A 27,514-nucleotide genomic window follows, 5' to 3' on the forward strand; every position below is an offset into this window, starting at 1 on the left:
CAGCTCGCGGCTGTGCTTCCCTTTGTAGTCTGTAATAGTTTTCAAGCGCTGCCACATCCGACGAGCGTCAGAGCCAGTGTAGTATGATTCAATCTTAGACCTGTATTGACTCTTTGCCTGTTTGATGGTTCGTCGGAGGTCATAGCGGGATTTCTTATAAGCGTCCGGGTTAGAGTCCCGTTCCTTGAAAGCGGCAGCTCTACGCTTTAGCTCAGTGCGGATGTTTCCTGTAATCCATGGCTTCTGGTTGGGGTATGTACGTACGGTCACTGTGGGGACGACATCATCGATGCACTTATTGATGAAGCCAGTGACTGATGTGGTGTACTCCTCAATGCTGTCTGAAGAATCCCGGAACATGTTCCAGTCTGTGCTAGCAAAACAGTCCTGTAGCTTAGCATCTGCGTCATCTGACCACTTTTTTTATTAACCGAATCACTGGTGCTTCCTGCTTCAGTTTTTGCTTATAAGCAGGAATCAGGAGGATAGAGTTATGGTCAGATTTGCCAAATGGAGGGCGAGGGAGAGCTTTGTATGCGTCTCTGTGTGTGGAGTAAAGGTGGTCTAGAGTTTTTTTCCCTCTGGTTGCACATTTAACATGCTGGTAGAAATTAGGTAGAACGGATTTAAGTTTCCCTGCATTAAAGTCCCCGGCTACTAGGAGCGCTGCATCTGGATGAGCGTTTTCCTGTTGATTAATGGCCTTGTACAACTCATTCAGTGCAATCTTAATGCCAGCATTGGTTTGTGGTGGTAAATAGACAGCTATGAAAAATATAGATGAAAACTCTCTTGGTAAATAGTGTGGTCTACAGCTTATCATAAGATACTCTACCTCAGGCGAGCAAAACCTCGAGACTTCCTTGGTATTTGATTTTGTGCACCAGCTGTTGTTTACAAATATACAGAGACCGCCACCCCTTGTCTTACCAGAGTCTGCAGTTCTGTCCTGTCGATGTAGCGTATAGCCCACTAGCTGAATGTTATCATTGTTGTCGTTCAGCCACGACTCCGTGAAACATAAGATATTACAGTTTTTAATGTCCCGTTGGTAGGATAACCGTAATCTTAAATCGTCAATTTTATTCTCAAAAGATTGAACGTTGGCTAATAGGATTGATGGGAGAGGCAGTTTACTCGCTCGCCGTCGGATCCTTACGAGGCACCCGGATCTGCGTCCGCGATATCTCCGTCTCTTCCTCACGCGAATGACGGGGATCTGGGCCTTGTCGGGTGTCTGTATGATATCCTTCGCGAACGCCTCGTTGAAGAAAAAATATTCGTCCAATGCGAGGTGAGTAATCGCTGTCCTGATATCCAGAAGCTCTCTTTGGTTATAAGAGACGATGGCAGAAACATTATGTACAAAATAAATTACAAATAACGCGGAAAAACACACATAATAGTACAATTGGTTAGAGGGCTGTAAAACGGCAGCCATCTTCTTCCGGCGCACATTATACCAAAGACAGTACAGTATGAAGATAGACTAAAACTGCTTCTCCAATAGAAATCCCCAATAACGCTTGTAGGCGATGTCATGGTGACGTTGGCTAGCATGCGCAGAAACAGGTCATCGGGTCGAACGGTCGTTTCGCGCCAAACTGCGCATGTGCAGGCCGTCAAATCAAAGGCACTCCTGCGATATAAAGTTGTTTTGACGAAAACGAAAACGTGTCAGTTTGTCACTTTCATGACGTTGGAGTAATAACATGTTCAGCTACTTAAGACATTGACTCGAATCTAGGTTGTACCTTTAGATTTCAAGAAAATGTACAACTAAGGAAGAATTTGTCACTTCTTTCATTGGCTTCTCAAACCCCAGCCTGGTCTGCTTGGTCTGATTCTCGCGATGTTGCACCTCTGGGTTTATAAACTCTGTGATTATACTGGGTACATTATGCACAGTGTAAAACTATTGTATAGTATCCAGGGCTATGTTACTTTGTCCTGATAAGATTAATTGAAATACTTTATTACAGCTCCATACATGACAGGCAAATCTACAGTTATTATCTTATGTCACCTCATACAAGTACTTGGGAGTATGGCTAGACTGGAACGCGCTGCAAAAAACACTCAAACTGGACAGTCTTATCTCCATCTCCTCATTCAAAGACTCAGTCATGGACACTCTTACTGACAGTTGTGGCTGCTTCACGTGACGTATTGTTGTCTCTACCGTTTTGCCCTTTGTGCTGTTGTCTGTGCCTAACAATATTTGTACCATGTTTGTGCTGCTACCATGTTTGTGCTGCTACCATGTTTGTGCTGCTACCATGTTGTGCTGCTGCCATGTTGTGTCGCTACTGTTTTGTTGTAATGTTGTGTTGCTACCATTCTGTGTTGTCTTGTGTTGCTGCCATGCTGTGTTGTTGTCTTAGGTCTCTCTTTATGTAGTGTTGTGGTGTCTCTCTTGTTGTGACGTGTGTTTTATCTTACATTTATATTTTTAATCCCAGCCCCCGTCCCCCCGTCCCCGCCTTTTGCCTCTTGGTAGGCCGTCATTGTAAATAAGAATTTGTTCTTAAGTGACTTATCTAGTTAAATAAAGGTAAAATAAAAATGAATAAAAAAGAAAGGCTTTATGTGCGCATACATAGGGTGAAGTGAAATGTTACGCAAAGTGTTTTCTTGAGACGTGAGGCCATTTAACATGTCAATAAAGGAATAGTAGAGGAATAGCAGTATGACTGTCATGGCTGGCTGACTCCAGAGTGTCTCTGTCTGTCTGCCCCCTCCCACCCACCTGGCTGTCACTGGGTGAAAAGTGATCCAGACACTGACTCAGAGCACAGGACCACCCCAGTGATAGGCTTATCTATCTATCCACTGTCTGTCTGTCTGTCTGTCTGTCTGTCTGTCTATGGGCACTGGGCAGGCCAGGTGAGCCTAGGTCTCCTCTCAAAGAGCTACTGTTGCTCTCTGATGTGCATCGGACCCCTGAATCCCATAGTCTGCCAGCCCCCAGCCCCGCCCCCCCATTCAACCATGAAGGAATGACCACAGTGACTGTAACCAGAGCTAGACATCTTTCTTCTCAGAGACGAAAACCATATCAGTCACAGCCCTCTACAAAGCAACCTTAAAACCATGTCAGAGCACGACCTTGCTCTGACCTTCACTGGTCGGTAATAAAGATTTCAAATGTATGGTTATTATCACATTCATATTCATTTACAAGCAAGGTTTAGGGTTATCCCTTAAATGTAAAGAGAGAGAGAAATTCCACAAGAACAATATCAACTCATAGGTCATCTGTCCTCCCATTGTCCTCCTAGTCATTCTACTCTTCCATCAGTCTGTCCTCCCGTCAGGCATTCTGAGAGCATAGCTTGCTCTAACAGTCTATAGGATGAAGCTTGCTTGGGGCACGCTGCTCATGTGTGGTAGGCTTGGAGAAACATGAATGAATGACAGTAGGGCAGACTATCCTGTGGAGATACTTCCCACACAAGTATCTCTCTCTTTTTCTCCCCATCCCTCTCTCTCTCGGTCTCTCTTCTCTCTCGGTCTCTCTCTCCTTCTTCTCTCTACCCCTCTCCCCTCCCTTTCTCTCTCTTAACAGCAAGTGGGAACCGTAATGTATGTAGACTTGAGGAGAGCAGAGGTAAAAGCTCTGTTTTCTTAGCGAGCACAGCTCAAGTGTATTCAGGTATATTAGATTGCTAGGGGATTGAGCTCCTGTTGGTGGCCATGTTTCCTAAGAAAGCATCTCCTAATTTTGATAAACATCCCCTCAAAGCTGTCATAACCTGAGTATATTGAGCAGCACTATCCAATACTATCTGTGTGAAAACAAAAAGCAAATTCTCTAGAGCTAAATTTAAACTGGTCACTTATGTCAACAACAAAAATATATACAGTGGGGAAAAAAAGTATTTAGTCAGCCACCAATTGTGCAAGTTCTCCCACTTAAAAAGATGAGAGAGGCCTGTAATTTTCATCATAGGTACACGTCAACTATGAGAGACAAATTGAGGAAAAAAAATCCTGAAAATCACATTGTAGGATTTTTAATGAATTAATTTGCAAATTATGGTGGAAAATAAGTATTTGGTCACCTACAAACAAGCAAGATTTCTGGCTCTCACAGACCTGTAACTTCTTCATTAAGAGGCCCCTCTGTCCTCCACTCGTTACCTGTATTAATGGCACCTGTTTGAACTTGTTATCAGTATAAAAGACACCTGTCCACAAACTCAAACAGTCACACTCCAAACTCCACTATGGCCAAGACCAAAGAGCTGTCAAAGGACACCAGAAACAAAATTGTAGACCTGCACCAGGCTGGGAAGACTGAATCTGCAATAGGTAAGCAGCTTGGTTTGAAGAAATCAACTGTGGGAGCAATTATTAGGAAATGGAAGACATACAAGACCACTGATAATCTCCCTCGATCTGGGGCTCCACGCAAGATCTCACCCCGTGGGGTCAAAATGATCACAAGAACGGTGAGCAAAAATCCCAGAACCACACGGGGGACCTAGTGAATGACCTGCAGAGAGCTGGGACCAAAGTAACAAAACCTACCATCAGTAACACACTACGCCGCCAGGGACTCAAATCCTGCAGTGCCAGACGTGTCCCCCTGCTTAAGCCAGTACATGTCCAGGCCCGTCTGAAGTTTGCTAGAGTGCATTTGGATGATCCAGAAGAGGATTGGGAGAATGTCATATGGTCAGATGAAACCAAAATAGAACTTTTTGGTAAAAAAATCAACTCGTCGTGTTTGGACAAAGAATGCTGAGTTGCATCCAAAGAACACCATACCTACTGCGAAGCATGGGGGTGGAAACATCATGCTTTGGGGCTGTTTTTCTGCAAAGGGACCAGGACGACTGATCCGTGTAAAGGAAAGAATGAATGGGGCCATGTATCGTGAGATTTTGAGTGAAAACCTCCTTCCATCAGCAAGGGCATTGAAGATGAAATGTGGCTGGGTCTTTCAGCATGACAATGATCCCAAACACACCGCCCGGGCAACGAAGGAGTGGCTTCGTAAGAAGCATTTCAAGGTCCTGGAGTGGCCTAGCCAGTCTCCAGATCTCAACCCCATAGAAAATCTTTGGAGGGAGTTGAAAGTCCGTGTTGCCCAGCGACAGCCTCAAAACATCACTGCTCTAGAGGAGATCTGCATGGAGGAATGGGCCAAAATACCAGCAACAGTGTGTGAAAACCTTGTGAAGACTTACAGAAAACGTTTGACCTGTGTCATTGCCAACAAAGGGTATATAACAAAGTATTGAGAAACTTTTGTTATTGACCAAATACTTATTTTCCACCATAATTTGCAAATAAATTCATTAAAAATCCTACAATGTGATTTTCAGGATTTTTTTTTCTCATTTTGTCTGTCATAGTTGGCGTGTACCTATGATGAAAATTACAGGCCTCATCTTTTTAAGTGGGAGAACTTGCACAATTGGTGGCTGACCAATACTTTTTTCCCCACTGTATATATAAACTTTGATTTGTCACGTGTCAAATACAACTGGTGTAGACTTTACCGTATTTGAGATAGATACTGTGTGTACATGAAAGCAGGGTAAAGTGGCTAGGCATCAGGATTGATAATAATAAGACAAAAAAATAAAAATAATAATGTTTCTAATTTCTCACGTTTAGCAGAGCTGGGGGAGTAGAGTTACAGTGCATACACAACCTCAGAGAATGCACCACTGTCCTTGAGGTAAACGTGCTGCTGTAACGGCAGCTACCTCTGCTATGTACAATAAGATACTGGGCCCAGATATGCAACAAAGCACTTTCGTTACTATTCTCAGATAAGAGAGAGAGAGAAAGAGAGAGAGAGCGAAAGAGAGAGAGGCTATACTTAAAGAGATAAGAAGAGTCATTCACTCTCAGATACTTGCCAATTCAACACATCATTAAATCTCCGTCCCTCACCTGAGAGAGGGGAACCCTACACTACCTGTAGCACAAAAGAAAGGGACTGCCCCACTAACCCCAAATTACACCATCACAGAGAAAGAGGAGACAGAGATGTCTTTTTGTTGAGGCCAGTATAGTAAAGAAAGGACTGTGTAACTAAAGTAATGTACTTACTGTGGTCCATAGAATTATGTTTAAGAGGAAATCTTCAATGGTCTTAAGTTATAAGCTAAGCCTGAACAAAAAGACATCAACTCTGTTACTAATTGCTCCTGTAAATCGCTCTGGATAAGAGCGTCTACTAAATGACTAAAATGTAAATGTAAATGTTAGTCTATAGCACTGGCTCACACTGTGACCAATTGGTGACTGTCTCACAGACTGACAGCACGCAGCACGCTGGCACCTCTAATGTTTCCATTCAGCATACATATTCCTCATTCAATTCAGTATGGTATAATGATAAAATTGGTATGATGACACATTAATTCTCCGGTCACAACAAGTTATGAGTTCCAAAGTGAGAATATAAGCCTACTATTATCCAATTGAATTAAACAGTGTGGTAAAGATGGGTAAATGTCTTCCACTTATGGTCACCCCAGGGTCTGATCTGATGCCATGTTTCTGTGTTTTTCTCTCTTGCCATTTCTTAATCCTGGTATTTCCTGAGCACAGCAAGACACCATAGTTAACACAGGACAAACAGGTGCATATGGCTTGGTAAAGTTAGCCCAGGGATTCTCTCTGAAGTCTACAGTAACTTCCCACTGCCCTCTACTGGTTAGCCTGGTTAACCAAACACTGCATTTCCAGAACATTAGTAGGGGTGCTCTGAGAAGCTTAAAATGGCAAGTTTCCTAAAAGTTCCCCAAACATTTGACTTGACAGAGCTCTCCAGGGATGTTCCCATGCGGTGGCTATAATGTTTTCTCTATACATTAGGACTAAATTAGAACATTATTTAACATTGTATGAACGTTGCCTGTTTGCTGGGTTAATACTTACAAGCTTGGCTTGGCTTGGTTTGGCTTAACTCAGTAGTGTGAAAAAGGGTTAACTTTCCTTACCAGCCTCTCCTTAAAGATCATGGACCGCAGCCATTTGAAGTCGAGAGCTTTGAAGGCAGAGAGGACGAAGAGGGAGTCCTGTTCGTAGTGTTCAGTCTTCTGGATGGCTCCCTCTGGGTAGGTGATACGCATGGTGGTCTTGGAGCCCACATCCTTTTCATAGCCAGACACTGGGGCCTCGTTCAACCTGCAACACACACAGGTGGACTGGGATTAGGAATCGATAAACACAGGGTTCTCACAATCACAGAACCTGGGCTCTTTCTCAATTTGTCTTTCCTCAATTCCTCACATCCTCTCTCTTCGCCTCCTTCTCAAAACATATCGGAGGGAAGGAACTTCAGATGTTCTCCTCTAGAGCTCTTGAGAAGGAGGTGAGAGAGGATGGAAGGAATCGAGGAAAGATTATTTAAGAATCCTAGTGTTAATGTGCCTTAACTGACCTTGCAACCACATCGTACTCGTCAATCCTCACACCCATAGACTTGTTGGCCAGAATACCACCATTTCCCATGATGATGCACTTCTTACAACTCTGACTAGAAGAGCAGGGAAACAAACAGCAGAAAAAAACGAGTTCTATGAGGTTTGTGAAGTGAGGAACATGCCAAGTACTGCACAGTGATTCATTTGATTCTGATATGATATGTAGTTGGGCTATCGCTATTGGGCCTTACGTTTTATAGAATATGACCTATGTTTAGTCTGAGTCCTACATTCCATGTGGAAAAATAAACACATTCTCGATTTCCTTAGTTGATGAAATCAGGTTGGCAGATTCTAGTGGCTATGGAAAGAACCAAGCCCAAAAAAGACAGAATCCTGGCCAGAAGTGAAATTATAAAACTACCAAAACTGCCCAACATATGGCCTGTGTGATTAGAATTCATTCATCTTTATGTTGGAAATAAAATTACTCAGCAAAGTGTCCTGGATTGGTAAAACATATTTCTAGCCTGGTCCCGGATCTGTTTGTGCTTTCTAGCCAACTCATATCCAATGGTCGTTTTGGCGTGACAATGACCATAGGAGTTGGCAAGACAGCACAAACAGATCTGGGACCAGGCAATAGCTTTTCTGAGAAAGCTCCAGAGTTTTCTGAATGTCCTGGCATGACCCCTTTTAAAGTCCCCCAGTCATCCCTGTTTTTCTAATAGAGCTGTTATGGTGCTAGAGGTGTGACATACCTGTCCAGCTCATCTCCCAGACCATAGCGCTTTGTGGCTGTCAGAATATTATCTATGATCTTTTCTGAGGAGAGAAGAGGAGAAAAACACAGCATCTGAGTAGAAGATGAAAGTCCTGTAATAAAGAGGCTCTCATCCACATATATTCCACTCTGCATCACCACCTCAGCAGAGAGACCAAGGTAGTGTAGACTAGTAAACCTGGTGGACTTTGTCACTTTGATAAATGATCCAGGGAATGGAGCCAGAGGAGAGTCTGGGTGGGCTGACAGAGGAGAGGAGAACAGAACAGAACAGAACACTTCTTCATGTTATACAACCATCAGAGATATCTGGGTGGCCAGGCAGGGAGGTAAGAGCAGGGCCTCATACACAACATGTACACCTCCTGGGTCGGAGCAGAGAAGCAGAGTCCCAAATGGCACCCTATTCCCTATACAGTGCACTACTTTTGACCAGAGCCCTATGGGTGCAATTTAGGACACAGTTATACTGTATACAGCTTAAGACACTGAGAGGAAAAACGATAGGGCATGAAGAAATACCGGTTAGAGGAATGGCATTTTTAAACAAGCACATTCTCCAGGCTGACGTGGGCAACAATCCTTGGACCTCAGAGAATGAGGTTACATCACCATCGACCTCAGAATACAGGCCTTCATGACACTTCTGGAGTCTTAGATGCTCTGGGTCTTTCCACACAACACGATATAACTGGCTATTTATATATATCTAGCCAGTTATTCTAGGAAGAAAAAAAAGTGTAGAGGAAAGAATAACTTCAATCTGGATGTTTTCTATGCAATTGACGAGGATAAATACACTTGCCCTATAATTCAGGGGATCAGGATGAAACTAATTGGGAAAACAGTTGTAAACTCTGAAACGCTGGGCCATTTGTCACGAGGTGAAAGTCCACACGATTTGACTGTATAGCCTAGCAGTTGCGTGCTATTCATGATTATTGACATTCAACTAAATTGCCAGAGCATTAAATTGCCATTAGACACTGTTTCTCAGACGCAATGGAGATCATTACATGGAATCGTACACCCACATGACCCGAGGATGACATTTTAGTCAGAAATAATGGAATTTATGTAATTACAGAGTTATGTAATCAGACTTGAACCTTTTCATTTGTCATGAGTCATTTTTTTAATGTATTTGTATGGAATCAGTCCATAAAGACTGAGTCCCTATTTGACACGTGATTTATTTATTTTATTTTGTATTTTTACATCCCTTTTTCTCCCCAATTTTGATCTTGTCTCATCGCTGCAACTCCCCAACGGGCTCGGGAGAGGCGAAGGTGGAGTCATGCGTCCTCCGAAACATGACCCGCCTAACCGTGCTCCGTAACACCCGCCAGCTTAACCCGGAAGTACCAATGTGCCGGAGGAAACACTGTTCAACTGGCGACCGGGGTCAGCCTGCAGGCACCCAACCCGCCACAAGGAGTCGCTAGAACGCAATGAGCAAAGTGAAGCCCCCCTGGCCAAACCTGGACGACGCTGGGCCAATTGTGCGCCGTCCTATGGGACTCCCGGCCACGGCCGGTTGTGGCACATTCCGGGAATGAACCCAGGTCTGTAGTAACGCCACTGCGATGCAGTGCCTTAGACCGCTGCGCCACTCGGGAGGCCCTTGACATGTGATTTAAACAAATGACACAGTTCCGTGTCACACAACATCCCATGACACAATCTACTATAGAATAATTAAGGGTCGCTCAGAGGCAGTCAACAGCATTGACGTGGAGACAGTTACAGCTCCGTCCAAAATTACTCGGATATCTGTAGTGTGACTAACACTGGAGAGATAGGGAGGGAGAGGGCTGCATCTCAAATCACACCCTTTTCCCGATATAGTGCACTGCTTTTGGTCAAAAGTTGTGCACTACAGTGGGGAAAAAAAGTATTTAGTCAGCCACCAATTGTGCAAGTTCTCCCACTTAAAAAGATGAGAGAGGCCTGTAATTTTCATCATAGGTACACGTCAACTATGACAGACAAATTGAGGAAAAAAAATCCAGAAAATCACATTGTAGGATTTTTAATCAATTTATTTGCAAATTATGGTGGAAAATAAGTATTTGGTCACCTACAAACAAGCAAGATTTCTGGCTCTCACAGACCTGTAACTTCTTCTTTAAGAGGCTCCTCTGTCCTCCACTCGTTACCTGTATTAATGGCAACTGTTTGAACTTGTTATCAGTATAAAAGACACCTGCCCACAACCTCAAACAGTCACACTCCAAACTCCACTATGGCCAAGACCAAAGAGCTGTCAAAGGACACCAGAAACAAAATTGTAGACCTGCACCAGGCTGGGAAGACTGAATCTGCAATAGGTAAGCAGCCTGGTTTGAAGAAATCAACTGTGGGAGCAATTATTAGGAAATGGAAGACATACAAGACCACTGATAATCTCCCTCGATCTGGGGCTCCACGCAAGATCTCACCCCGTGGGGTCAAAATGATCACAAGAACGGTGAGCAAAAATCCCAGAACCACACGGGGGGGACCTAGTGAATGACCTTCATTCACTAGGTCAACTATGACAGACAAAATGAGGAAAAAAAATCCAGAAAATCACATTGTAGGATTTTTAATGAATTTATTTGCAGATTATGGTGGAAAATAATTATTTGGTCAATAACAAAAGTTTGTCAATACTTTGTTATATACCCTTTGGTGGCAATGACACAGGTCAAACGTTTTCTGTAAGTCTTCACAAGGTTTTCACACACTGTTGCTGGTATTTTGGCCCATTCCTCCATGCAGATCTCCTCTAGGGCAGTGATGTTTTGGGGCTGTCGCTGGGCAACACAGACTTTCAACTCCCTCCAAAGATTTTCTATGGGGTTGAGATCTGGAGACTGGCTAGGCCACTCCAGGACCTTGAAATGCTTCTTACGAAGCCACTCCTTCGTTGCCCGGGCGGTGTGTTTGGGATCATTGTCATGCTGAAAGACCCAGTCACATTTAATCTTTAATGCCATTGCTGATGGAAGGAGGTTTTCACTCAAAATGTCACGATACATGGCCCCATTCATTCTTTCCTTTACACGGATCAGTCGTCCTGGTCCCTTTGCAGAAAAACAGCCCCAAAGCATGATGTTTCCACCCCCATGCTTCACAGTAGGTATGGTGTTCTTTGGATGCAACTCAGCATTCTTTGTCCTCCAAACACGACGAGTTGATTTTTTACCAAAAAGTTCTATTTTGGTTTCATCTGACCATATGACATTCTCCCAATCCTCTTCTGGATCATCCAAATGCACTCTAGCAAACTTCAGACGGGCCTGGACATGTACTGGCTTAAGCAGGGGGACACGTCTTGCACTGCAGGATTTGAGTCCCTGGCGGCGTAGTGTGTTACTGATGGTAGGCTTTGTTACTTTGGTCCCAGCTCTCTGCAGGTCATTCACTAGGTCCCCCCGTGTGGTTCTGGGATTTTTGCTCACCGTTCTTGTGATCATTTTGACCCCACGGGGTGAGATCTTGCGTGGAGCCCCAGATCGACGGAGATTATCAGTGGTCTTGTATGTCTTCCATTTCCTAATAATTGCTCCCACAGTTGATTTCTTCAAACCAAGCTGCTTACCTATTGCAGATTCAGTCTTCCCAGCCTGGTGCAGGTCTACAATTTTGTTTCTGGTGTCCTTTGACAGCTCTTTGGTCTTGGCCATAGTGGAGTTTGGAGTGTGACTGTTTGAGGTTGTGGACAGGTGTCTTTTATACTGATAAGTTCAAACAGGTGCCATTAATACAGGTAACGAGTGGAGGACAGAGGAGCCTCTTAAAGAAGAAGTTACAGGTCTGTGAGAGCCAGAAATCTTGCTTGTTTGTAGGTGACCAAATACTTATTTTCCACCATAATTTGCAAATAGATTCATAAAAAATCCTACAATGTGAGTTTCTGGATTTTTTTTCCTCAATTTGTCTGTCATAGTTGACGTGTACCTATGATAAAAATTACAGGCCTCTCTCATCTTTTTAAGTGGGAGAACTTGCACAATTGGTGGCTGACTAAATACTTTTTTCCCCCACTGTATGTTCAGGCAGAAGGAGAGACCACATGTTCAGTGTGATCCCACAAACTGCCCTACTACCGAGGCTCAGAACAGAAAACGCCCAGAACGTGTTGGTTGGATTGGAAAAGAGAGTCTGTGTTGGTTGGGCATCCTGGTTCAGATCAGCCATGCGGATGAGGGCAGGCAGTCAGGGTACAAATACCTCACTGATTATTACTGATTAACACATCTCAATGAGAATAACCTGTTTAAATAAAGGTTAAATGAAATAAAACTGATTAGCTGATGCTGTGTTGAAGACAAGGCTACATGCTGTAGCTAATCATGCCATCATTAACATGTGTTTGGATGGGATACTTGTGGTGTGAGGATCAAAAGCTTGGGGCTGGGACTGGGTGTGGTAATCAGGGCCTGTGACTGGTAGGCAGAAGGATGTGATGGTCAGACAGTGGTGCTGTGTTGGTGCTTCTCAATGTTACTGACAAAAGGCAGGGCATTGATGGACACAGGTCTCAGAGTCAGACAGATTTCTACGAGAACACTAGCCAGCTAACACCCTTCCTCTAGCACTACTGGGTGATCTGAAAAGTCATAGTCAATCGATTATTAACATAATAATACTATTAGCAAAAAAAAATATTTTCAATTCACAATCTGTAGAAACAATGAGAATAGAAAGGTTCAGAACTTTTGTAAGACATCACAGTACAGTTGAAATATATATGGCAAATAGAAATCCTATATGGATGGTGTTCAAAGATAGATGGGAGGTGTTGAATGGAATTGAAGGATGGGACTAATAACAACTAACAACAAACAATAACAAGATAACTAATAATGTAGGCACGCTGTGTCCATAATAAGTGTATGGGTTGTAGGTTGGGAGCTTTTGTGAAGGAGCACAGTTAGAAAGATATGGCATATAGAAGAATGTATGTATGTACAGTGGGGAAAAAAAGTATTTAGTCAGCCACCAATTGTGCAAGTTCTCCCACTTAAAAAGATGAGAGAGGCCTGTAATTGTCATCATAGGTACACGTCAACTATGACAGACAAATTGAGGAAAAAAATCCAGAAAAATCCCATTGTAGGATTTTTAATGAATTTATTTGCAAATTATGGTGGAAAATAAGTATTTGGTCACCTACAAACAAGCAAGATTTCTGGCTCTCACAGACCTGTAACTTCTTCTTTAAGAGGCTCCTCTGTCCTCCACTCGTTACCTGTATTAATGGCACCTGTTTGAACTTGTTATCAGTATAAAAGACACCTGTCCACAACCTCAAACAGTCACACTCCAAACTCCACAATGGCCAAGACCAAAGAGCTGTCAAAGGACACCAAAAACAAAATTGTAGACCTGCACCTGGCTGGGAAGACTGAATCTGCAATAGGTAAGCAGCTTGGTTTGAAGAAATCAACTGTGGGAGCAATTATTAGGAAATGGAAGACATACAAGACCACTGATAATCTCCCTCGATCTGGGGCTCCACGCAAGATCTCACCCCGTGGGGTCAAAATGATCACAAGAACGGTGAGCAAAAATCCCAGAACCACACGGGGGGACCTAGTGAATGACCTGCAGAGAGCTGGGACCAAAGTAACAAAGCCTACCATCAGTAACACACTACGCCGCCAGGGACTCAAATCCTGCAGTGCAAGACGTGTCCCCCTGCTTAAGCCAGTACATGTCCAGGCCCGTCTGAAGTGCATTTGGATGATCCAGAAGAGGATTGGGAGAATGTCATATGGTCAGATGAAACCAAAATATAACTTTTTGGTAAAAACTCAACTCGTCATGTTTGGAGGACAAAGAATGCTGAGTTGCATCCAAAGAACACCATACCTACTGTGAAGCATGGGGTTGGAAACATCATGCTTTGGGGCTGTTTTCTGCAAAGGGACCAGGACGACTGATCCGTGTAAAGGAAAGAATGAATGGGGCCATGTATCGTGAGATTTTGAGTGAAACCCTCCTTCCATCAGCAAGGGCATTGAAGATGAAACATGGCTGGGTCTTTCAGCATGACAATGATCCCAAACACACCGCCCGGGCAACGAAGGAGTGGCTTCGTAAGAAGCATTTCAAGGTCCTGGAGTGGCCTAGCCAGTCTCCAGATCTCAACCCCATAGAAAATCTTTGGAGGGAGTTGAAAGTCTGTGTTGCCCAGCGACAGCCCCAAAACATCACTGCTCTAGAGGAGATCTGCATGGAGGAATGGGCCAAAATACCAGCAACAGTGTGTGAAAACCTTGTGAAGACTTACAGAAAACGTTTGACCTGTGTCATTGCCAACAAAGGGTATATAACAAAGTATTGAGAAACTTTTGTTATTGACCAAATACTTATTTTCCACCATCATATGCCAATAAATTCATTAAAAATCCTACAATGTGATTTTCTGGATTTTTTTTCTTATTTTGTCTGTCATAGTTGACGTGTACCTATGATGAAAATTACAGGCCTCTCTCATCTTTTTAAGTGGGAGAACTTGCACAATTGGTGGCTGACTAAATACTTTTTTTCCCCACTGTATATGTATATATATGTATATATGTGTGTGTATATATGTATACGTCTGCTAAATGACTCAAATGTAAATGTAAATATATATATATTTTTAAAAAACATGGGGGATTGGAAGTGATGCAGACAATTACATTGATGGAAGTTACAATCTATCTGCAATATTAAGCTGATCTACCCCCCCCCCCCAAAAAAAAAAAACACCCTTCCTCTGATACCGAGAACCATCAAGACATGATCTTAACATGTTCTGCACACGCAACATGGCGAGCTAGACTACACAGCCATCCTCCTGATACCTTTCCAGAGATATTTAACACAACTTGAGAGCACTGACACTATCGTTATCATCACTACATTTAGCCAGATTTATATTAAAACAGATTCCATTACATTTATATTGAACCCAAAATATTTATGTAAAACAACAAAAATTGATGATTAAACACTTGAATTAAATGTTTTAGAACGGATAAGCAAGGGGCAGGAAGAGGGGGCAGGTTGATGCTTTGCTGTGATAGCCTGATCCCTACATAGCAGCCTGATCCCTGTATTGCAGCCTGATCCCTGCATAGCAGCCTGATCCCTGCACAGAAGTCTGATCCCTGCACAGAAGTCTGATCCCTGCATAGAAGCCTGATCCCTGCATAGAAGCCTGATCCCTGCATAGAGGCCTGAGATCTGCATAGAGGACTGATCCCTGCATAGAGGCCTGATCCCTGCATAGAGGCCTGATCCCTGCATTACTTGGAGCAGCAGTGATGTTCTTCTCGATAAGGCCAGTATTTGGACATGGTGTTCTCTCCCTCGTCCGAGCACTGACCCAGAGCCCATAGCTACATCCTCCTACCTGTAGGTGAGTTACTTGGCTTTTTCCAGTCAACAGTGTACTCTCCCAGGGGCTCCCCATTCTTCATGGTCATTCAACTAGGATCTGACTAACTATGAACAAAGACATGTAGTATATGAAAGAAATAGATATAAAACTGAGGTCCTTACCTTGCGTTTTCATTCCAAAAGGTGGGAAAAATTTGCTGATCTTGGAGAATCGTCTAAAGTTTGGATCGAGGAACATGGGAGCTGGTTTAGTGAACCTGGAGATAAACGGAGAGAGCACAAGTTATAAAAAGTGAGAGTGAGACTAGTGAGAATTAACAGGCCATAAATAAGAGCAGCCAGCCAGCCAGACACGGACAGACAGACACACAGACACGGACAGACAGACACACAGACAGACAGACAGAGATACGGACAGACAGACAAACAGACATGGACAGACAGAAAGACAGACAGACAGCCCCCATGTGGAGGTAAGGCAGGAGATGCTCTGATTAATGTGAGGCAGCATGCTTTACAGGATTACAGGAGTTGTGTTTCATGTAATCCACTGGCTGTCTCCGTCTTTATCAGCACCCAGAGCAGAGAGGAGAGACGTCTGACTTACTGTTACAGTTGAACCATGAGAGGAAAAAAACAAATCATGACTTAAGCTGAGTGAACACTGTCAGAAATGCATGGGAACACTATAATAACTACAATGGGTTAAATAGTGGTCAATGGGAATCTTCTGTTGTACTCTCCAGTGTCTTAGTATCAGTGGTTGGTCAGAAAAGGCATCTTTAGCATCATCCCTAACATGGTTGACCAACAGGCTATACCTCAGTCTCCTCTGTCTGTGAATGACTAGCCACATCATCTTGAGAGAGCACTCCGAGGTCTAACTTACTGATATTTGTATTTATTTTGGAACCCCATCACCTACTCTTAATGGGGTCCAGCAAAATTAAGGCAGTTATACCATTTTAAAAACATTACAATACATTCACAGATTTCACAACACACTGTGTGCCCTCAGGCCCCTACTCCACCACTACCACATATCTACAATACAAAATCTATGTGTACGTGTGTGTATAGTGTGTATTGTTATCGTGTGTGTGTATGCATGCGTCTGTGCCTATGTTTGTGTTTTTTAAAATCTAATTGTACTGCTTGCATCAATTACTTGATGTGGAATAGAGTTCCATGTAGTCATGGCTCTATGTAGTACTGTGCGCCTCCCATAGTCTGTTCTGAACTTGGGGACTGTGAAGAGACCTCTGGTGGCATGTCTTGTGGGGTATGCATGGGTGTCCGAGCTGTGTGCCAGTAGTTCAATCAGAAAGCTCGGTGCATTCAACATGTCAATACCTCTCATAAATACAATTAGTGATGAAGTCAACCTCTCCTCCAATTTGAGCCAGGAGAGATTGACATGCATATTATTAATGTTCGCTCTCTGTGTACATCCAAGGGCCAGCTGTGCTGCCCTGTTCTGAGCCAATTGCAATTTTCTTAAGTCCCTTTTTGTGGCACCTGACCACATGACTGAACAGTAGTCCAGGTGCGACAAAACTAGGACATGTAGGACCTGCCTTGTTGATAGTGCTGTTAAGAAGGTACAGTAGCGCTTTATTATGGACAGACTTCTCCCCATCTTAGCTACTGTATCAATATGTTTTGACCATGACCGTTTACAATCCAGGGTTACTCCAAGCAGTTTAGTCACCTCAACTTGCTCAATTTCCACATGATTTATTACAAGATTTAGTTGAGGTTTAGGGTTTAGTGACTAAACCCAAATACAATGCTTTCAAAACGTTATACAGCTGCACCATCGAGAGCATCCTGACTGGTTGCATCACCACCTGGTATGGCAACTGCTCGGCCTCCGACCGCAAGGCACTACAGAGGGTAGTGCGTGAGGCCCAGTACATCACTGGGGCCAAGCTTCCTGCCATCCAGGACCTCTATACCAGGCAGTGTCAGAGGAAGGCCCTAAAAATTGTCAAAGACTCCAGCTACCCTAGTCATAGACTGTTCTCTCTGCTACCGCATGGCAAGCGGTACCGGAGCGCCAAGTCTAGGTATTTTCTCTTCTTTTTTTTTAAAACAGCATTGTTTGTTAAGGGCTTGTAAGTAAGCATTTCACTGTAAGGTCTACTACACCTGTTGTATTTGGCGCATGTGGCAAATAAACATTGATTTGATTTAGTTAAAAAAATATTTAGGACTAACTTATTCCTTGCCACCCACTCTGAAACTAACTGCAGCTCTTAAGTGTTGCAGTCATTTCAGTCGCTGAAGAAGCTGATGTGTAGAGTGTTGAGTCATCCGCATACATAGACACACTGGCTTTACTCAAAGATTGAAAAAAGTAAGGTGCCTAGACAGCTTCCCTGGGGAATTCCTGATTCTAGCTGGATTATGTTGGAGAGCCTTCCATTAAAGAACACCCACTGTGTTCTGTTAGACAGGTAACTCTTTATCCACAATATAGCAGGGGGTGTAAGCCATAACACATACAGTTGAAGTCGGAAGTTTACATACACCTTAGCCAAATACATTTAAACTCAGTTTTTCACAATTCCTGACATTTAATCCTAGTAGAAATTCCCTGTTTTAGGTCAGTTAGGATCACCACTTTATTTTAATAATGTGAAATGTCAGAATAATAGTAGAGAGAATGATTTATTTCAGCTTTTATTTCTTTCATCACATTCCCAGTGGGTCAGAAGTTTACATACACTCATTAGTATTTGGTAGCATTGCCTTTAAATTGTTTAACTTGGGTCAAATGTTTCGGGTAGCCTTCCACAAGCTTCCCAAAATAAGTTGGGTGAATTTTGGCCCATTCCTCCTGACAGAGCTGGAGTAACTGAGTCAGGTTTGTAGGCCTCCTTGCTCGCACACCCTTTTTCAGTTCTGCCCACAAATCTTCTATAGGATTGAGGTCAGGGCTTTATGATGGCCACTCCAATACCTTGACTTTGTTGTCCTTAAGCCATTTTGCCACAACTTTGGAAGTATGCTTGGGGTCATTGTCCATTTGGAAGACCCATTTGCGACCAAGCTTTAACTTCCTGACTGATGTCTTGAGATTTTGCTTCAATATATCCACATATTTTTCCTTCCTCATGATGCCATCTATTTTGTGAAGTGCACCAGTCCCTCCTCCAGCAAAGCACCCCCACAGCATGATGCTGGCACCCCCATGCTTCACGGTTGGGATGGTGTTCTTCGGCTTGCAAGCATCCCCTTTTTTCCCCCAAACATAACGATGGTCATTATAGCCAAACAGTTCTATTTTCTTTCATCAGACCAGAGGACACTTCTCCAAAAAGTACAATCTTTGTCCTCATATGCAGTTGCAAACCGTAGTCTGGCTTTTTTATGGCGGTTTTGGAGCAGTGGCTTTTTCCTTGCTGAGCGGCCATTCAGGTTATGTCGATATAGGACTTGTTTTACTGTGGATATACAGTGGGGAGAACAAGTATTTGATACACTGCCGATTTTGCAGGTTTTCCTACTTACAAAGCATGTAGAGGTCTGTAATTTTTATCATAATTACACTTCAACTGTGAGAGACGGAATCTTAAACAAAAATCCAGAAAATCACATTTTATGATTTTTAAGTAATTAATTTGCATTTTATTGCATGACATAAGTATTTGATCACCTACCAATCAGTAAGAATTCCGTCTCTCACAGACCTGTTAGTTTTTCTTTAAGAAGCCCTCCTGTTCTCCACTCATTATCTGTATTAACTGCACCTGTTTGAACTCGTTACCTGTATAAAAGACACCTGTCCACACACTCAATCAAACAGACTCCAACCTCTCCACAATGGCCAAGACCAGAGAGAGAGTGTGTAAGGACATCAGGGATAAAATTGTAGACCTGCACAAGGCTGGGATGGGCTACAGGACAATAGGCAAGCAGCTTGGTGAGAAGGCAACAACTGTTGGCGCAATTATTAGAAAATGGAAGAAGTTCAAGATGACGGTCAATCACCCTCGGTCTGGAGCTCCATGCAAGATCTCACCTCGTAGGGCATCAATGATCATGAGGAAGGTGAGGGATCAGCCCAGAACTACACGGCAGGACCTGGTCAATGACCTGAAGAGAGCTGGGACCACAGTCTCAAAGAAAACCATTAGTAACACACTACGCCGTCATGGATTAAAATCCTGCAGCGCACGCAAGGTCCCCCTGCTCAAGCCAGCGCATGTCCAGGCCCGTCTGAAGTTTGCCAATGACCATCTGGATGATCCAGAGGAGGAATGGGAGAAGGTCATGTGGTCTGTTGAGACAAAAATAGAGCTTTTTGGTCTATACTCCACTCGCCGTGTTTGGAGGAAGAAGAAGGATGAGTACAACCCCAAGAACACCATCCCAACCGTGAAGCATGGAGGTGGAAACATCATTCTTTGGGGATGCTTTTCTGCAAAGGGGACAGGACGACTGCACCGTATTGAGGGGAGGATGGATGGGGCCATGTATCGCGAGATCTTGGCCAACAACCTCCTTCCCTCAGTAAGAGCATTGAAGATAGGTCGTGGCTGGGTCTTCCAGCATGACAACAACCCAAAACACACAGCCAGGGCAACTAAGGAGTGGCTCCGTAAGAAGCATCTCAAGGTCCTGGAGTGGCCTAGCCAGTCTCCAGACCTGAACCCAATAGAAAATCTTTGGAGGGAGCTGAAAGTCCGTATTGCCCAGCGACAGCCCCAAAACCTGAAGGATCTGGAGAAGGTCTGTATGGAGGAGTGGGCCAAAATCCCTGCTGCAGTGTGTGCAAACCTGGTCAAGACCTACAGGAAACGTATGATCTCTGTAATTGCAAACAAAGGTTTCTGTACCAAATATTAAGTTCTGCTTTTCTGATGTATCAAATACTTATGTCATGCAATAAAATGCAAATTAATTACTTAAAAATCATACAATGTGATTTTCTGGATTTTTGTTTTAGATTCCGTCTCTCACAGTTGAAGTGTACCTATGATACAAATGACAGACCTCTACATGCTTTGTAAGTAGGAAAACCTGCAAAATCGGCAGTGTATCAAATACTTGTTCTCCCCACTGTAGATACTTTGGTACATGTTTCCTCCAGCATCTTCAAAAGGTCCTTTGCTGTTGTTCTGGGATTGATTTGCACTTTTCGCATCAAAGTACGTTCATCTCTAGGAGACAGAATGCGTCTCCTTCCTGGGGGTATGACGGTTGCGTGGTCCCATTGTGTTTATACTTGCGTACTATTGTTTGTACAGATGAACGTGGTATCTTCAGGCGTTTGGAAATTGCTCCAAAGGATGAACCAGACTTGTGGAGGTCTACAATTGTTTTTCAGAGGTCTTGGCTGATTTCTTTTGATTTTCCCATGATGTCAAGCAAAGAGGCACTGAGTTTGAAGGTAGGCCTTGAAATACATCCACATGTACAATCGTGGTTAAAAGTTTTGAGAATTACACAAATACTAATTTTCACAAAGTCTGCTGCCTCAGTTTTGATGATGGCTATTTGCATATACTCCAGAATGTCATGAGAGTGATCAGATGAATTGCAATGAATTGCAAAGTCCCTCTTTGCCATGAAAATGATCTTAATCCCCAAAAAACATTTCCACTGCATTTCAGCCCTGCCACAAAAGGACCAGCTGCCATCATGTCAGTGATTCTCTCGTTAACACAGGTGAGAGTGTTGACGAGGACAAGGCTGGAGACTCTGTCATGCTGATTGAGTTAGAATAACAGACTGGAAGCTTTAAACAGAGGGTGGTGCTTGAAATCTAGTAAGATTGCACCAAAATCAACCATTTATCGGATCATCAAGAACTTCAAGGAGAGAGGTTCAATTGTTGTGAAGAAGGCATCAGGGTGCCCAAGAAAGTCCAGCAAGCGCCAGGACCGTCTCCTAAAGTTGAGTCAGCTGCGGGATCGGGACACCACCAATGCAGAGCTTGCTCAGGAATGGCAGCAGGCAGGTGTGAGTGCATCTGCACGCACAGTGAGGCGAAGACTTTTGGAGGATGGCCTGGTGTCAAGAAGGGCAGCAAAGAAGCCACTTCTCTCCACGAAAAACATCAGGGTCAGACTGATATTCTGCAAAAGGTACAGGGATTGGACTGCTGAGGACTGGGGTAAAGTCATTTTCTCTGATGAATCCCCTTTCCGATTGTTTGGGGCATCCGGAAAACACCTTGTCCGGTGTAGCTCAGTTGGTAGAGCATGGCGCTTGCAACGCCAGGGTTGTGTGTTCGATTCCCACGGGGGGCCAGTATGAAAAATAAATAAATAATAATTGTATGCACTCACTAACTGTAAGTCGCTCTGGATAACAGCGTCTGCTAAATGACTAAAATGTCAAATGTGAGCGCTACCATCAGTCCTGTTGCATGCCAACAGTAAAACATCCTGAGACCATTCATGTGTGGGGTTGCTTCTCAGCCAATTGAGTGGGCTCACTCACAATTTTGCCTAAGAATGGTACCAACACATCCTCCGAGAGCAACTTCTCCCAACCATCCAAGAACAGTTTGGTGATGACCAATGCCTTTTCCAGCATGATGGAGCACCTTGCCATAAGGCAAAAGTGATAACTAAGTGGCTCGGGGAACAAAACATCGAAATTTGGGTCCATGGCCAGGAAACTCCCCAGACCTTAATCCCATTGAGAACTTGTGGTCGATCCTCAAGAGGCGGGTGGACAAACAAAAACCCACAACTTCTGACAAACTCCAAGCATTGATTATGCAACAATGGGCTGCCATCAGTCAGGATGTGGCCCAGAAGTTAATTGACAGCATGCCAGGGCAGATTGCAGAGGTCTTGAAAAAGAAGGGTCAACACTGCAAATATTGACTCTTTGCATAAACTTAATGTAATTGTCAATAAAAGCCTTTGACACTTATGGAATGCTTGTAATTATACTTCAGTATACCTTAGTAACATCTGACAAAAATATCTCATAACACTGAAGCAGCGAACTTTGTGAAGAACAATACTTGTGTCATTCTCAAAACTTTTGACCACAACTGTACACCTCCAATTGCCTAAAATGATGTAAATTAGCCTATCAGAAGCTTCTAAAGCCATGACATCATTTTCTGGAATTTTCCAAGCTGTTTAAAGGCACAATCAACTTAGTGTATGTAAACTTCTGACCCACTGGAATTGTGATACAGTGAATTATAAGTGAAATAATCTGTCTGTAAACAATTGTTGGAAATGCACAAAGTAGATATCCTAACCGACTTTCCAAAACTATAGTTTGTTAACAAGAAATTTGTGGAGTGGTTGAAAAACAAGTTTTAATGACTCCAACCTAAGTGTATGTAAACTTCCGACTTCAACTGTATGTTTTTTCAGCAGCAGACTATGATTGATAATGTCAAAAGCCACACTGAAGTCTAACAAAACAGCCCCCACAATCTTTTTATCATCAATTTCTCTTAGCCAAGTGCTATGCTTGTTGAATGCCCTTCCCTATAAGCGTGCTGAAAGTCTGTTGTCAATTTGTTTACTGTAAAATAGCATTGCAATTTTTTCCAAAAGTTTACTAAGGGTTGGTAAAAGGCTGATTGGTTGGCTATTTGAGCCAGTAAAGGGGACTTTACTATTCTTAGGTAGCGGAATGACTTTTGCTTCCCTCCAGGCTTGGGGGCACACACTTTCTAGTAGGCTTAAATAGAAAATATGGCAAATAGGAGTGGCAATATCATTCGCTATTATCCTCAGTAATTTTCCATCCAAGTTGTCAGACCCAGATGGCTTGTCATTGTTGATAAACAACAATACTTTTTTCACCTCTTCCACAATCACTTTACAGAATTCAAAATTACAATGCTTGTCTTTCATAATTTGGTCAGATATACTTGGATGTCAGCGTTTGTTGCTGGCATGTCATGCCTAAGTTTGCTAATCTTGCCAACGAAAAAATCATTAAAGTAGTTGGCAATATCAGTCGGTTTTGTGATGAATGAGCAATCTAATACAATGAATGATGGAGCTGAGATTGCCTATTTTCCCAACATTTCAATTAAGGAGCTCCAAAGCTTTTTACTATCATTCTTTATGTAATTTATCTGTTTCATAGTGTTGTTTCTTCTTCTTTTTATTCAGTTTAGTCACATGATTTCACAATTTGCAATATGTTTGCCAATCGGTTGTGCAGCCTTATTTGCCATTTATTTTGCCTCATCCCTCTCAACCATAACATATTTTAATTCCTCATCAATCCACGGGGATTTAACCGTTTTTACAGTCATTTTCTTAATGGGTGCATGCTTATTAGTAACTGGAATAAGCAATTTCATAAATGTGTCAAGTGCAGCGTCTGTTTGCTCCTCATTACACACCACGGACCAACATATATTCTTTACATCAACAACATAGGAATCACTACAAAACATATTGTATGACCTCTTATACACAATATTGGTTTTCCTAGATATGGCTACTATATGGTGATCACTACATCCAATGGATATGGATACTGCTTTCAAACAAATCTCTGCAGCATTAGTAAAGATATGATCAATACATGTTGATGATTTAATTCCTGTACTGTTTGTAACCACCCTGGTAGGTTGACTGATAACCTGAACCAGGTTGCAGGCACTGGTTACAGTTTGAAGATTTTTCTTGAGTGGGCAGCTTGATGAAAGCTAGTCAATATTTACATCACCCAGAAAATATACCTCTCTGTTGATATCACATACATTATCAAGCATTTCACACATGTTATCCAGATACTGACTGTTAGCACTTGGTGGTCTATAGCAGCTTCCCACAAGAATGGGCTTTAGCGAAACTACATGTACATATTACTTAAATTACCTCAACTAACATGTGATCCCGCACATTGACTCTGTACCGGTACCCCCTGTATATAACCACGCTACTGTTATTTTACTGCTGCTCTTTAATTATTTGCTATTTTACTCATTTTTTTTATTTTTACTTATCTATTTTTTACTTCACACGTATTATTCTTAAAACCGCATTGTTGGTTAAGGGCTTGTAAGTATTTCACTGTTGTATTCGGCAAATGTGACAAATAACATTTTATTTAATTTTATTTGATGAACCTGTAGCCATATTACTTCAATAGTATTTAACATGAGATCCTCTCTAAGCTTTACAGGAATGTGGTTCTAAATATAAACAGCAACACCTCCACCATTGGCATTTAGGTATTTCCTGTAAACGTTATAACCTTGTATTGCTACCACTGTATCATCAAAGGTATTATCTAAGTGAGTTTCAGAGATAGTCAGAATATGAATGTCATCTGTTAATAGCAAATTATTGATTTCATTAACCTTGTTTCTTAAGCTACATATGTTAAGGTGGGCTATTTTGAGCACTTTTCTTCTGGGATGCTTACTTGTTTTCATTGCTTTACTGGGAAGCTAAGCAGAAGTAGATATGCTCATGTTATTTATGTTAGTGCAGGGTGAGCTGCACACAGTGTACTTCCTACTAGGGCACACCGCATCAGTGCTAACATTATATATCTGGTTCATAGGCACATGATTACAGCATACAATAGCTGTAGGATAAGCAGAGGCATTCAGGGCAGATAGAGGGACATAAATTACCAACGCCCCTGGTATAATGTACATTTGCTGAAGCATTATGACAACTCAGCGTCACAATGGTAGGGATTAACTGAGCTGGGCTTGGGTCATTGATAAGTCATTGTCTCAACGCAGCCTTATAATGCTGTGAAAGGATCCAGGAACCCAAATGATTTGGGTGGATCCCATCCTCCTTATAAAACGTGTTTTGTTTCCAAAAGGTATCGAAATTGTCAACAAAAGTTACACCCATTGAACTGGCGACCTACATGATCAAGGAAGCCACCTCAAGCCTATAATCATCGGCAAGCAAACAATTGCCACATTGGAATTCTGAGTGATCTGGTTTGTCCCGAAACAAAGCGTAGTAGATACAGCTCCTTCAGCACTGGAACCATTCATTTATTTCTCCAGACAAAGAGGAGTCTGTAGCTCAGCTGGTAGAGCACGGCACTTGTAACGCCAAGGTAGTGGGTTCGATCCCCGGGACCACCCATACACAAAAATGTATGCACGCATGACTGTAAGTCGCTTTGGATAAAAGCGTCTGCTAAATGGCATATTATATTATTATATTATATTATATTATTATATTATTATTATATTATATTATAGGAGTCCATTGCAAAACTCATCTGGGACTAACTTCGTTAGCTTGATAGCTAGCAGTTTAGCGGCTCTGTCAAGAAGGCTTCAACCTGTCTGTTAAGCGGGATTCCGGGACAAGAAATAGCAGTCCTAGCTGTTAAAAGCTAACCGCGTCGCAGAATCCACGCAAAAACAAGTTCGGTATTTATATTTAACGAATATTGGTTATGTTTTAATCAAAAATAACAAACCAAGTGTTTCCAGCATACAGTGTTCAGCTGCGCACTCTGAGTGGTACAAAACTCCTGACTGAGTGGTACAAAACCCCTGACTGTAACTGTAAACACAAGCAGTGATTCCATTCTCCAATGAAATCAGACACTTGACATTGAGCAGTCGACTCTTCATTGCAGGTAGTTGACCGTGATGCAGGTAGTTGAACGTGATGCAGGTTGTTGACCGTGATGCAGATACACATAAGGGTCAAGACCACTGTGCAGAAGTGCCCTGCCACCTGCATCAACCATAGACTGGCACCAATTGGCACCAGTTTAAAGACATACTGATGCGAACTAATATGTCAGACACATCATGAGGGTATTTTTTTGTTTTTACAGATAGTAAGCTAATCCTTTTACCACAGGACTCATCATAACTACTGCACCACTCTGAAACTACATACCATTCCACTTGATTCTTCCTTTACAGAAACACATGCAGTCCGATTGAGTTTGAGGGGGCATGTTCAACAATGCATGTAAAATGCAAAATACATAGTTAGGCTAACTCGTTTTTGTTGGTTTAGTGTCTCAACAAACATTCCGTATGTTCTGGTCTATTTAGTGCTCACATCTGTCTCCACTTTTGAGACATCAAGCCTTAGATGTAGAGTGGCTACAGCCACAGACTGGGCCTCTGACTGTGAACCTGGGTCCTCTTCATTTGGTCACACAAAGGAAAACAGTTTACAACGTTGTGCAACAGATAACGAAAATGAGCCTTTCTTAAGTTCAGATAGTCCATCGTTGTTTTCTTCCGTTAGGTGCCTAATGAACATGACCCTGGTTGTTGTGTCACCACGAGTTTCAGATTTTCCATAAGGAAATGAGAAGGACATACTGTACTGTATATATGAGATAAAACTATCACAGGAGAGAAAGACCCCACCAAGAAAAAATTATGCTGGTCAGAGGTACCAATTAGCCCAGGACAAGCTCTACAGAACTATGGCTCTAGACACTGAACTCAGATCAACTCATGTCTGTCTCCCTGCCAGACAGCCACAGGTTCTGACAAGGCCAACACACTTGATTATATGGCTATTTGCATGTTGCACTGAGGCATCATGCTAAGACTTTCAGAACACTAAAGGAAAACAAAACCGGTCACATGGGACCCAGAATCCAAATCAATCAAGAAACGCAGAAGAAGAATTAGCCAAAACAAATCATGAGTAATTAACGTTAACTCATGCAGCCATGATTTGCTCCACTGACAAAGGTTAGTCTTCAGACCAAGTACATAATACATTCATCTTTTGAGATTTGGCAAAGACAACTTGGAGATAATGTTGTTTCTGGTTTTACCAGACTAATAAATATTCTGAATACGGTAATATCACAGTTTAAGTGCCCTCTCAACAAAACAAAAAGCACCTGTAGATGGTGGAAGAATCCTCAGCCAGATATGAGATGATGGAGAAACCTCAAACCTCACCCAGAACAGAGAAAGTGTTTCTTTAACCCAGACAGCCCCTTCAGTCTTGGCGGCTGCTGGTTTCTTTTCATGTGTAATATCACATAATGA

General features: G+C 42.6%; 1 protein-coding gene across 2 annotated transcripts in view; it reads right to left on the minus strand.

Moving 5' to 3' along the window:
• LOC121533904 (CMP-N-acetylneuraminate-beta-1,4-galactoside alpha-2,3-sialyltransferase-like) overlaps positions 1-27,514 on the minus strand; it is a 98,668-nt gene that overhangs the window by 47,888 nt on the left and 23,266 nt on the right. For both annotated transcript variants that reach the window (XM_045205465.1, XM_045205464.1), the window contains exons 5-8: positions 15,718-15,812; positions 8,153-8,216; positions 7,409-7,504; positions 6,966-7,152 (exon numbers count right to left, since the gene is read on the minus strand). In XM_045205465.1, coding sequence (XP_045061400.1) covers positions 6,966-7,152; positions 7,409-7,504; positions 8,153-8,216; positions 15,718-15,812 — 442 coding nt within the window. The remainder of the gene's footprint in view (positions 1-6,965; positions 7,153-7,408; positions 7,505-8,152; positions 8,217-15,717; positions 15,813-27,514) is intronic.

Source organism: Coregonus clupeaformis, chromosome 20 (genome assembly GCF_020615455.1).
Source record: "Coregonus clupeaformis isolate EN_2021a chromosome 20, ASM2061545v1, whole genome shotgun sequence".
In the NCBI taxonomy this organism is placed as follows: Eukaryota; Metazoa; Chordata; class Actinopteri; order Salmoniformes; family Salmonidae; genus Coregonus; species Coregonus clupeaformis.